Source organism: Gopherus evgoodei, chromosome 1 (assembly GCF_007399415.2).
Source record: "Gopherus evgoodei ecotype Sinaloan lineage chromosome 1, rGopEvg1_v1.p, whole genome shotgun sequence".
Classification (NCBI taxonomy): Eukaryota; Metazoa; Chordata; order Testudines; family Testudinidae; genus Gopherus; species Gopherus evgoodei.
The window spans coordinates 356,732,784-356,745,735 of record NC_044322.1 but is presented as its reverse complement, the minus strand read 5'-3'; the positions used below and the strand labels follow the sequence as shown (position 1 = coordinate 356,745,735).

Sequence of the window (12,952 nt, the reverse complement as noted above, 5' to 3'; positions counted from 1 at the left end):
CCACAGACTGTGTCAATGGCACCACTGTCTTCTCCACTTCGTGAAAACCAGTAGCATTTTCAAAGCTTTTAAAGTGTTCTTTGATCTCTCTGGGTCCAGGCCTGGCTTTTACCCATGGCAGAAAGCAGATTTAAAAAACAGGAATTCGTGTTTCTGTCCTTATTTTCGCATTTTCAGGTTTGTGTTTGTTAACTCTGCTTCCAAGGACCCTTATCATCCCAATGACAGGTGCACTGGTTTAATTTGGGGGTTGGAGTGGGGAACCTGTGCTGTTAGGCTAATGCACCAGCCTTTCTTAACTGGCTATGTAAATCAGCACAATTGGCAGACACACAAATGAGACTCTGATTAACATAGCATGGGTATTTCAGATCAGAACTGAGGTATCTAGTTGGGTGAGGAATGAGTTGCCAATCTTTCATAAGCACATTTTCACTTCGACTTAAAACAGACTAAGTTTTTGGGTTGTCTAAAGCATTGTAACATCAGAGATGAGCAGGTTCTAAAGTAGCTCTGATTCCACCTATCTCATGGGGGAAATGGATTTATCAGCTTTCTTCTTATTGCTGGATATGACTGCATGTCACCCTCCTTTTTTTCTTTCTGCATGCTCTAGCCTTGTGATAGATCAATTATATGAAGAATCTGAGTCAGGTTCACAGCATCTGTCATTATCCACCCTGCTGTCTACAACAGAATGGACTGGCAGAGTATGCTGCAGCTGTGACCCCGTGCTCTTGAGGTCATAGTAGGTGAAGCGGCAGAGTTTTAAACATCTACAAATCCATTGTCCCTTGCTTTTGACTAGAGGCCTGTATCGGTATATGTAAATTACTCTGGGCATATCTATTGTATAAATATTGGAACCCTGGAACAGCAGAGTCCAGCTGATGGGAAGTGTGTTGTCTACAGGATGTAGCTCAGAGGTGTTTTTTAAATTACAATGCAAAAGAACTGTATTTAGGGAGGGGAAAGAAATGAAAGCAGTCAAGTGAATGAACATGTATGGTGGGGGTGTTCATTTCCTTCTCAACTCTCTGGCACTTGAGTATAAAAAGGCCCACGCTAGGCAAGCCCAGATTGTAAGAGTAGACATGAGAATATTGGTGAATCATTGGGGCACAAGATCAGGATGCCACAGTGACCAAGGGGCTGGGAAACCATGGTGCCGTTCCCAGCTCTGTCACTGACTTGCTGTGGCTCAGTGCCTCTCCTCTCTAGACTGAAAGCTCTTTGGAGCAGGAATTCTTTCTCACCCTTTGTTTGTCTTACTAGTGCTTAGCCCAGTAGACCCCCTCACCACTGCTGTAACACAACCAGTGCAACTGTCAAGGACAAGCTTGTGTTGAAGTATCAGCTCTCCTTAAGGGTCTGTCTACACAACAGAAGCTTGCACAAGTTAGGCTGAGCGAGTCAGCTTGAATCCAGCTAGGGCAGATGACAATAGCAGGGAAAACAAAGGAGCGGGCTGGACCCTAGGTACATACCCATCTTGCTAGCCCACTCGAAGCCCACCCTGTACTGTTTCCGCCATTATGTTACTCACTAGCCCAGGGATCGGAAACCTTTGACACACGGCCCATCGGAGAGAGCCCCTGGCAGGCCAGGACGGTTTGTTTACCTGCAGTATCTGCAGGTTCGGCTGATTGCAGCTCCTGCTGGCCATGGTCCATTGTTCCAGGCTAATGGGGGCTGCGAGGAGCAGTGCAGGCCGAGGGACGTACTGGCCGCCGCTTCCTGCAGCCCCCATTGGCCTGGAACAACGGACCACGGCCGGTGGGAGCTACGATCGGCCGAACCTGCAGATACTGCAGGTAAACAAACCGGCCCGGCCCGCCAGCTGATTTCTCTGACGGGCCACGTGCCAAAGGTTGCCCATCCCTGCACTAGTCTATCAGCTAATGCCCATGAATGACTTTAGCTATGTACTGGACCCCAAGAGGGATCAACATCTTGGTTCCAAATAGCACCTGAACAACAAGCCGTTTACCTTTATTTTCTACTTGTCTCAGGTTGTTATAAAAGCCAGATGTCACCTGACAGCTTCTCTTAAACATTGCTGGTTTTCCATGTATTGCCAGAGATGTCATAAAATGTGTGAATCGGGATGGGCCGTGTGGGCCTCTCTAATCCCTTTGAAGAGGTTGATTCATTGCAGCAGTTTGTTTTTCCTGTTTAGCCTTCCTGTTGCTGTGGTTACTGGCTCCGCGGTGCCGCCTAAATGATAACGAACGAAGGGCGTGTGCCTTTGTTATGACAGTGCACCAGGATCATGCAATTTGTCCCCCATGATGTCTGGGTCCAGGACCGGGGAAGAGGCCTTCTTAATAGTCTGTCATCTGCCAGGTTTTTGTCTGTTCATTGAAAACACTCCGGCCAAACAAAGCATGAGCAAATTCTCCCTTGATACAGGCATTTCACAAAGCCAGCACATTTTATACTGCATCCCTAATGCAGTGTGTCAGGAAACATTCCAGAGACACAAATTACATGCTTAATAACCAGCATAAAAATGCAGGCTGTGATACTGTTAGATCTCTCTAGCTGAGTAGGGACAGCCCAGATGGGAGACCTCCAATAAGGTGATGCAGGAAGCTGTGTTTTTAGGAGCTGGTGCTCGTCTCCCTGAGCCAACTCTCAACTAGCGCAGCGTGGTCTGGACTGTGCCACTGGAGGGCTGTCTTTTAGAGAAGTAAAACTGAAGCTGTCAGAATCTTAGACATACATGCTACATATGAACGCTAGGACTCTAACAGGATTTAACTGGATAAATTCATGGCGGTTGAGTCCATTAATGGCTATTAGCCAGGATGGGTAAGGAATGGTGTCCCTGGCCTCTGTTTGTCAGAGGGTGGAGATGGATGGTAGGAGAGAGATCACTTGATCATTACCTGTTAGGTTCACTCCCTCTGGGGCACCTGGCATTGGCCACTGTCAGTAGACAGGATACTGAGCTAGATGGACCTTTGGTCTGACCCAGTACGGCCGTTCTTATGTTCTTACCCAGGAATCAACAGGGCCCTGGGACCTGGCCATATTTCTGTAGGGGTAAGATACATTGCTTAAACTCCCATGCAGTTTCAACTGGTTGAAATATTCACCTTCTCTTCTATCCTTAACTGTTGCCGACAGGGCCGGCTCCAGCTTTTTTGCCACAAAGCAAAAAAAAAAAAAAAGCCACTATTGGCGGCACTTCAGCGGCAGCTCTACTGCGCCACTTCATTCTTCGGCGGCAATTCAGCGGCGGGTCCTTCCCTCCAAGAGGACAGAAGGACCTGCCACCGAATTGCCGCCAAAGACCCGGACATGCTACCCCTTTCCATGGGCCGCTCCAAGCACCTGCTTCCTTCGCTGGTGCCTGGAGCCGGCCCTGGTTGCTAGGTGCTGTTAAAAAGTAGTAGCCTCCCTCAGAGGTGGCTGCACTTCAGTGGTTAATTAAGTAACTCAACATATGCAACTTTGGCCGGTGCAGAAGACAACAAGGGCAGGCCAATGAGATTTGGTGTCTGCTAATCAGAAGAAAGCAGGTTCGTCTGTCATTTTTCTGTACTTCGTTGAATTAGTGGTGGTGGAGTCCAACAGTTTTCTTGTACTGCCCTGAATAAACGTTGGTTAACTTTGATTTTCTGTTTTCAAGAATGATATATATTGTATTGCAATAGCACCTAGAGGCCTTAACTCCACTGTGCCAGGTACTGTACAAACGCAATGAAGAACATTTCTTTGCTTCAAAGAGTTTACAGTCTAAAGATGAGGTCTTTACAGTGGGTTGGGGAAATGACAAAGCAAACCAAGGTGGGAGGAAGACAGGGTACAATAAAAAATATAGTTTAACATAGGTGGGCATAATTCATAGCAGAAACCACTTAGCAAGCCAGCTGGCGAGCTGACAGATCCGACTTCTGCTGTTCAACTGACACTTAATTTTGAACACTCATCTCTTCAAGCTGCAAACAGCATGGGATGCCCTGCCCACACCTACCCCTTGGGGTAACTAAATGCCTAGTTCTGTAATGAAAGAGTTTGGTTGAGGAGGGTTCGAGTTTAGATTTTGCTGAGTCTGTACTTGATCGAGGAGGAATGGGCATCGTGGCCAACTCCTGTATCAAATTTAGGGTAGTTTTGTTTGCTCACTGGCATATCTTTATCCTTCAGAGTAGTGCTGTTCTGAGAGATGTTACCGAAGGTATGTCCCATTAAAAGGCACTAAGAGGTATTAGATCTCCAGCCAAACAGACGCTCTAACCACTGAGCAACAAGTCTCTGTCAAGAGTTAAATTGTTCTGTTCTTCCTTTAGGTGTTGCTCTGTCCTGACTTGGATTTTAATCAGTCTGAAAGTGACTAAGACATCTCGGGACTCCAAGGACCCAGCCAGAAAACGAGACAGCCAGGCTACCAGGTGGTACTTTAATAGCAACTTCAAACTGAGCCAAAGGGAGAGAGTGCCAACCAAGGAAAAAGCAATAGAGACTTCGGTAGAAAACTGGATTTTGATCTGATGTTAGAAGGTGGGGTGGGAATGCTCGTTTATTGTACAGTTAAATGGAGATCACATGCTGGGACTAGCCAGATCTATCCTTCGCAGTTATTTTCCTGATGGTGTTTCTGTACCTTCTGCATTCTTGTTGCTCAGTGTGGTGGCTGGCTTCACGTACACCATTAACTCCTGCTGTACCTGTATTTGTCTCTGAACCAGACACTCCTAATCATATCATGGTTGGGACTGTGGAGTTATATTTCTGTGGCTGGCCAGCTGACTGTAGAGTTTGTCAGGATAGTAGCATAAGTCAAAATACCAGATCTTTTAATATGATTTATGATTTATCCTGTACTAACTGTACTGTGACACTTTCTGTATGCACAACTTGCTCGTAAATAACTCACTCGTAAAAAGTATTTATTTAAAAATGTCTTTGGGGTTGGACTGATCATTCCACTGAATCTGACTTTTGTACTGTTTTATAGGGATTGTAATAAAAGTTTGACTTAAAGTTGCTTCATCTTTGGAATGAGTTCCTGAGCTTGATGTTTTGCAAAGAGAGGACATTACAAATGAGATGGCTCCATTCTACATTCTCAATTTTCAGGGACTTGTTGCTTGCTTTGCATTGCCGTATCCGAACTGGCCTGGCCTGGCCTGGCCTGTCATGGCCCAGAAGTTAATCTGATTAAAAATCTGTGCAGTCACTTGGGTTAATGACGTGGGAAAAAGCTGTTTTTCTAAAGCCAAAATTCTCAAAAATCGATGTCTAAAGTGATCTCTAAAATAAAGCCTTATTTAAACAGGAAAGTCCATCTGTGCAGGAGACCGCTTTCCCAGGGGTTGGTCTAACACCTGTAGAACAAACTCTCTCAGGAAGGACCTATGCACTGGCCCAAACCTTGCCATCTTCTGCTCCAAATGCAAGGCATCCTTCAGTCTACCATGAACACAGATCAGCATGTGCACCCTACCAAAACATTCCATTGCATGCACAATTCTCCCCCACAGGAGAGGAAGAGAGAATGAACTGCACATGATTGATTTTAATCAAGTTGCTTAATGCATAACTGGAAGGCATTCAGATTCTACAGTAATCCAAGCATCCTAGAAATGTAGGACAGGAAGGGACCTTGAGAGGTCATCTAGTCCAGTCCCCTGCACTCAAGGCAGGACCATGCAATAATGGGTGGTATAAGAATAGAAATATTTATGCTGCTGAAAAAAATTTGTGATCCAAAACCCATTGACTTCAAGGGAGAGACAGGGCTTCAAATCACACCATCCACACATTGGATGAGACACTTCTCAAAATGCGCCCACCTGCAGAGCCTAGTGCCTTCACTGGGAACTATCTAGCGCTCAGCCCTTTTGAGTTATAGGTCAATTAGGGATTGTCTAAATGAGTACTTGGTTCAGGGCAAGCTAGGTGGAGCCTGTGGTCGTGTACTAACAGTGCCCTGGTACAGGTTAATCGATCTCATTTCAAAGCAGAGTAGATTAAAGGGCACTTGGGAACTGGGGTGCAGCAGCAGTGTCCAAATGAGAACTTCGTGCATGGCAGTCTAGCGATAGATTTACACCTCAGCTTGTGGCAAACTCAGCCTTCATTTATGCAAGTCCTTCTGTAGAAGCATAAAGGATTTTGGAACCTTTCTTAAAAACATTTTGCCCCAAGAGGATGTGAAGAATTTTTAAACTCTGCTGCTAGATAGAAATCCTAAGAATCGCGTAGCTTTCACCGAACAAGCCGTGCTTGGCTAAATTTGAAACAAGGGGTTACAAATGGAGCCGTGCACAGTATTCCAAATGTCTTGAAAAGGGAGGCTTTTTGAATTTCTTATTAACATGATCTGAATGACCCTTTTTTCTTTTTCTTATCCAACTGTACTGCTCTTGGAACAAATCCTCAAGCACTGGCCATTCTAAACGGCTTGGCTAGCTGGGTATTTGCGAGGGTGAGTAAAATCGAAGTTTCACACCCCTCAGTGGGAAACTTGCAGTTGAGTGGCTAAGTTGGCAAAAAGGCCCAATTTCTGGGCTGCAGAAGGGCCTGGACCAAGACTTTACAAACATTTCATGTCACTCGTTAAGTAAGAATGGGTGAAAACAGCCCAGTGTTGAAAAGGCCAGGCCCCTGTGCTCCCCTCATGTTCTTTTAAAGTCTACACTGCATGCAAGGTAAAATACCTGCCCATGTCTTCAGCCATGGGACTTCCAAGGATGTGCAGTGTCACAGATGAAAGACCGCCTGCAGCTGATAGGTGGGTATGTCACTGGGAGAGCTAGGATACAGGTGCCTCCCTTTTGCCCCCTGCCCCCACCAAGTGGCCTTGGGAGAGCCAGAGGCTCTAGCCGCAGAGGCAGAAGCAGGGACCCCTGGATGTTCCCACCAGAACTGCAGAATGTCCTGACTTGCTACGCCCTCAGACCAACTATCACAGCCCTCAGGAGACCAGACTGTTCTGTGCCACAGGCAGAGAATGGGAGCGACCGAGGTGCACCAGTGCCCGAGGTCCCCGCAATGGCAGGGAAATAGAGATACCCGGACACTGTGGTGCCTTTCAGAAGCTCTCGATTCAGAGGAGAATCTAGGACTTGCAATCAGTGCTATCCTAGGGTCCCATCCTGCTCCACTCAAGTTTATGCTACTTAAATTACTGTCAGCTCTGAGCACCTCAATCATTGTATAGAAAACCATTTTGAAAAAATCCAACTCACTGCACCCGCTCCTCTCACTGGGGGGCTGGGATAGCTGTTAGTCACGTCACCTGTGGCACTACTGCAAGGCACTAAGATACTATGGTGATGAGTGGTAGAAGAACCTGTATAGACTGGAACACCTCTGGGAAGCAGGGAAGTACCATTATGCTCATCTTGCAGATAGCGCCTCTGTGTCTTGGCTTCCCAAAGGACTTTCCTGAGGGCGCTGAGGAAGTTGGAGCTGGGACTTGAAGAGGTCTCCCATGTCTGTGGCTAGTTCTCTAACCACTGGACCAACCTTCCACCACTCAAGGGCAAGACTGACATCTATTGTTTGTATCTCTCTCTAAGCCAGAGGCTGATACTGATTTTTAAGCATCTCCATGGAGGTCACAAAGGCCATTGTAATCAACCACCTGATATTTGATGGAGCTGCTGCTTCCCCTATCCAGCAACATAAAACACATGCACAATCTTAGGCTCATAACAGGTTCAACTTCACACCAAATAAAAACATCACCTCCATGGTCACTGTAACGTATATTTCACACCTGCTACTTCACACCAAATAAAAACATCACCTCCATGGTCACTGTAACGTATATTTATTGTGAAACGTGATAACTGGATCCGCACTGACCAAAACTCAACTGTGCTGTTGTAAGTGCTCCCTATAGCTATTGGGTTAAGAGTTCATCCTTTTGGTGTCAACTGATATAATATGTCCATAATGGGGTGGGGGAGACGTGTGATGCACTCGAAACTTTAGCAGTACAGATTTATGTACAGAAAGGGAGCAGAAGGGTGTGTATGACGGAATAAAACCCTACACCTGCCCTAGCTAAGCTGCCCTCAAAGGGAACGGGTGTTTGAACAAGTCAGCACCATGTAGAAAACACAAACTCTGCCTCTAAAGAGCTGAAATATGGGTGCGGGGAGCTCAAGAGTGCAAACCCAGGGAAATCCCGTGGCAATAACCACAGTCCAAAGGTGTCTGATGAGTTCAGCAATGTTTCTTACGTGATCAACATCCAAGTCGCTTGCTGCAATTAAAATAGTCAAGTCAGTGCAGGAGTCAGTCAACCGTGGTTTGTCACCATACGTTTTCAGGGTAAGCAGCCAGTTTAACTGGCACCATTTCCCACCATCTTCAGGATTCCCCTCCCCGTAGCACTTCCTGTTCATGGGTGCTACACTGGTGCTGGCTAAGCTTAGCCTTGTTTAGCCATGGCCTGCTAACCAACACTGTGCTTACTGCTTAGGAGAAAGGCAGCACCCAACACGCTTCCGCAGTGTCTGCTAATTGCTCTTTTGAGAGGATTGTTTCCTTAGAGCGCCGTGCCCAGTGCGGTAGCCTCAAAACATATCTACACTAGGGCTTTATGGGACTCCCAGGTTACTATGCTGGCCAAGTACTATGGTGTGGACACAGCTATACTGAGCACAGGCATGTACTTGGCATGGTTCACCCCCGTCCCTGTCACCCGTCTCTTTTGCGGTGTGAGGGAGACCCTGGCGCACGTAGACTTGGAGTGCACTGGGTTGCAGCCCCTGTTCCGGCTCCTCCTGACCATCCTTCTACCTTCCAGGCTGCACTGTTCCCCTCACCTTTTCATATACTCACACCCTATCCGTGGATCCAGAGAGTCATGGAACCTCCTTGTCAACCACCTCCTGGTGATGACCAAAGTATAAGACCGGGGCAAGGGCTGAGGGGGTTTCCTGAGACTGTAGGGCCCATTTCTGATCCTGCCTTTGCTCATGTATCTGGGCAAAGTTCCTCTGGGCGGCTTCCGCTGGATCCTTTGACACCTTTGAGGAGCAGTGGGCGCTGTCCAGGGTCCTCTGCTCGGTATCCCCTTTGACCTTTGTTTGACCTTCGCACCTGCCCCTGTTACATTTTTGGTTGTCCCCTGTAATAATTTGAGTTCCTGGACCTTGTGCATCTTCCCCAAAGGCTGGAGGAATGGCCTTTAGCAGTGGGTGGGCTCGTGCCCGCCCAATTCCCAGAACCCAATAGGACCAGTGTAGTAAAGCCACCCACCAGGGGTGAAACAAACTACTCTAGTAAATGCACAGTTTTGCTGGTATAGCTCTGGCTATGCTATAGGCTTCTGTCGCCCCAACCACCTCAGTCAGGGATCACCCCTCATCACGTCCCTGACTGACAGATCTATACTGAGCAATGCTGCTAGCTCAATGCTTCTTCCCAATACAGCGTTAGGGAGTGGTGGTTTCTACATGGACAAGGATGCTATGGGTGAAACGTCCTAGACTCCAGCTGTGATTATAATGTTTAAATATACAAATATCAGTTCTGAGTTAGTCTATTTCTTCTAGGCCAAAGCAGTTCTTCAGTGCTCTGCTAACCCCTAGATATCATTTGGCTGCTTAAGGTGCTTTCACCCCTTCCCTTTGACCCCTGGGGAGATACAATAAACTTTAGTTCAGTTCTATGCTCCCGTGCACATATGTCTTCATGTCTGCTGATGTCCTCTCTAGCAGACTTTTCTAATAAGGGCTCTCCCTGGAGGTTGATGCACAGCATTATTAAATGATGTCTCGCTTTAAAATAGATCAGTATCTACATTTTGGGTTGGCAAAATCCTCTTGAGTGGCCTCTGAGCTTTCACACACCTGCAGCGTGCGTATCTGTTTAATGGCCCATTTTACAACTTCGTGTCGCCAATCGCCTTCGTTGCACGGAAGCAGCGACAAGGAGTGTCAGGTGAGAAGCATTTGGGGATCGGGAACGGCTAAAGCTCACATACCGCCATACGACTCATCCCCTTTTATGTGGGCCCCAACTGTAACAGTTATGTGGGGTTTGTATTTCAGTACAAGAGCTGGGACTGTTTTGTGGTCAATGGATTTGGAGCCTGGCTGACTGTTCCTATCCAGAGAATTTAACGAAGCTTCTACTAAATAGAATGGGTGCCGAGTGCTATGATCAAGCAGCTGTGGTGCGGGTTGGAGCCGCCTTCCTTTCTGAGACAGGAGAAGACCCTGGATTGAAACATTTAATCAAGATGCTACACGGGGTGAAAGTTACACCACCATCACTGCTTTTTTTAGGATGTTCCCATATTCTAACAGCAAGACACCTCATGAGGGTGTATATCACTAGTGAGCCTCTCTGGTGACTAGAGGCTCCCACTGTCACACTTAACACCACATTCAACAGGTGTCTGGATAGCCAAGAAACCAATGCCCTGATGTGACTCACTGGGTCTGTGTTGTTCATTAACCCTCTCATGACCATGGGCTTTCCTTTGTGGGATGCCTTCCCTAAAAGCACGTCTGCCGCAGGTAGTTTTCACAGCAGGTACCTCATGTCATGTTATCCCACCCAAGGAAGGTTATGTTGTATGACTTATTTCTGACCTTAGCCAGACACTGGTGGGTATTGCGCAGATCAACCGAGGCATTTAGTTTTACACCTGTATCTTTCTGTACTGCTAAATCTGACATACCTCGCCCTCTCCCTTGTGGCCCGCCAGGACAGCACTTTAACACGAACCTCTCCCTCAGTACCACGACCTGCCAGCACAGAAGAGGGGAAGCTGATTTCCAAAGGGAAAAGATTTGTTTCTTTGGCACTAAAAAAAGTAAGAACCGCCCGCAGGGTTATTGCTGTTGAGTCTGCTGATGCAACCAGTGATCGGCCTTAAAGTCTGTTAGCCACCCCGAAGCTGGTTCCTGTGTCGAAGGGATGAGCAGCAAGATAATCCTTATAGTCTCCATCGATCAGTTTGTCTGCATTGTTCTTGGCAAACCAGCAATCGACCTCCTGCGCCCCGTTGTAGATCTTCCTCTGCTTCCACATGACAGGAACCAGCCTACCTTTCACTTTTAGCATGTTCACTGGTCTCGGGTTCGGCTGTTCAGTTGAGTTCTGACTGACCAGCTGGGGACTTCCACCCAGAGGGGCCTGGATAAGTTTGACTTCATGGTACAAGAACTGACCTGCAAGGAAAGATTAAACTTACTCCTAAAGCAGCACTTTGCTTTGTGACAGAGTCTTTTAAGGGGGTCTCCAAAGCGGCAGCCAAATTACCAGGTTTTAATGGCTCTGGGGATTCTGAAGGGATTCCCTGGTGGAAAGAAGCTACATGCTACAATTCTTTTGTTAGTCTCACACCCACAGACAGGGAACTGCGACTAGAACTCTGCTCCTTCTTCACCTCCAGAAACACAAGCCTTGGCAAATAAAGCTTGGAAACTGCTTCTTGAACTGCCACTAGCAGATAGCCTCCTGTTCCCCACTGGAGGGTAACGTCATTTGTTTTATACCCACAAATCTAGGAAGAAGAGTGAGATGATTAGGGCACCAGCCTGGAACTCAGGAGGCCATTCTCTGCTCTGCCACAGGCTTCCTGTATGTCCTTGGTCAAGTCCCTTGTTGTTTAGGCTTCAGTTCCCCAGTACGCAAATAGCACTTCCCTACCTCACAGGGGTGTTGTGAGGATAAATATCTTAAAATCTGTGAGGTGCTCAGATATTATAGTAATGGGGCCATGTAATTACAATTGATAGATACACTAAGGAGATGGGTCACATGGAGAACAGAGGGGTGAGGACATTAAGGGTTTCTGATGGCAGAAAAGTTGGTCATGACTGGCTCAAGGCAAGAATCCGACTTCTCAGCTGACCCATCCCATTCCTCTAGGCCCACCACCTCCTGCCTCTGTCCCTCACACCCCTTTGAAATAGTCACTTCTCCTATCTCACCCATCTCAGTCATAAACAGTTTGCTACGGGTTACAACTGAAAGAGCGTGACACCTACCTAGCAGTCCATGGGATTGAGGGGAAAGCCCTTTACTGTTGGAAATGTAGAATCCCAGGTGATTCCTCTGGTAAGGGGCAGGATTCTTGTACTGGTGGATCAGGATGACGAAGCTGATTGTGCCTTGTATTGCCACGGTGACATTGGAATTGGCAAAGATAGACACCTCAAGGCCACGGCTCCCCACTGTGGCACTCCGGTCACATGGCAAAATGAGTCTTTCCCCATCATCCAAGATGACCTTGGTGGGTGTGATCTCGACGTAGGATCGCGCTGGCTTATTGCTGAGGATCGTGATGGTGCTGAAGTAGGTCCGTTGTTTCTTGTGGCCGTTGGGAGGAGCCGGGGCTCCAATTAACTGCCCGTTCACAGTTACGCCTTTTAGAGAAAAGAACCAGTGGTTTGAAATGTGAGTGAATGAACTGCTCCAAGCTGCTGCGGTGGATCATGTATAATGAAAACCTCATTTTGAGTGGACACTGAAGTACCACTCAGCTGGGATCCTAGTTCTCCCAGCTACCATCTTGTTTAAAACAATGGGGCCAAAATTTTCAAACTAGATTTGCAAATTAAGCCCCTAACTGCATATTTGGACATCCAAGTTTGAAAACAGGCCCCGATCTATTAGCAGAATTCTGCCACCATTGCCCTGCTCAGTGTGAGAGAGGATATTTTCCTTGAGCGCTGTGTTAGCATGAAAACTGCATTATCAACTCTCTAGGGCAGGTAGGCGATGGCTTGCTTTGACAAACACCATCCTAGAACCCTGCTCAGTCACACAGAGTGTTAACCAGCATGGGTCTAATCCCATTCTGCACAGGACCATGTGACGGAGTTATTTCTGGTAAGAGAGGAATTGGATCTGGCCTAATACCACTGCTCTATAGGTGTCAGGGCTGTGGGTCATTCTCTGTAAGCTGCAGGACACCTAATGTGGCAATGGTGAGAGCTTATGGTCCAAGAGCCCTGAAGCCCTGCTG

The 12,952-nt window shown here is 47.2% G+C and overlaps 2 protein-coding genes across 2 annotated transcripts in view; one reads left to right on the top strand and one right to left on the bottom strand.

The window, feature by feature from the left end:
• The window catches only part of LOC115647670 (store-operated calcium entry regulator STIMATE-like), an 82,052-nt gene extending 77,187 nt beyond the window's left edge, over positions 1-4,865 (top strand). The window contains exon 8 of the mRNA XM_030554366.1: positions 4,299-4,865. Within this exon, the coding sequence (XP_030410226.1) occupies positions 4,299-4,346 (48 nt within the window). The 3' untranslated portion in view covers positions 4,347-4,865. The remainder of the gene's footprint in view (positions 1-4,298) is intronic.
• A 2,908-nt stretch (positions 4,866-7,773) lies between these two features.
• The window catches only part of ITIH5 (inter-alpha-trypsin inhibitor heavy chain 5), a 73,929-nt gene continuing 68,750 nt past the window's right edge, over positions 7,774-12,952 (bottom strand). Inside the window, exons 13-14 of the mRNA XM_030572380.1 lie at positions 11,973-12,350; positions 7,774-11,150 (exon numbers count right to left, since the gene is read on the bottom strand). Of these exons, the coding sequence (XP_030428240.1) occupies positions 10,852-11,150; positions 11,973-12,350 (677 nt within the window). The 3' untranslated portion in view covers positions 7,774-10,851. The remainder of the gene's footprint in view (positions 11,151-11,972; positions 12,351-12,952) is intronic.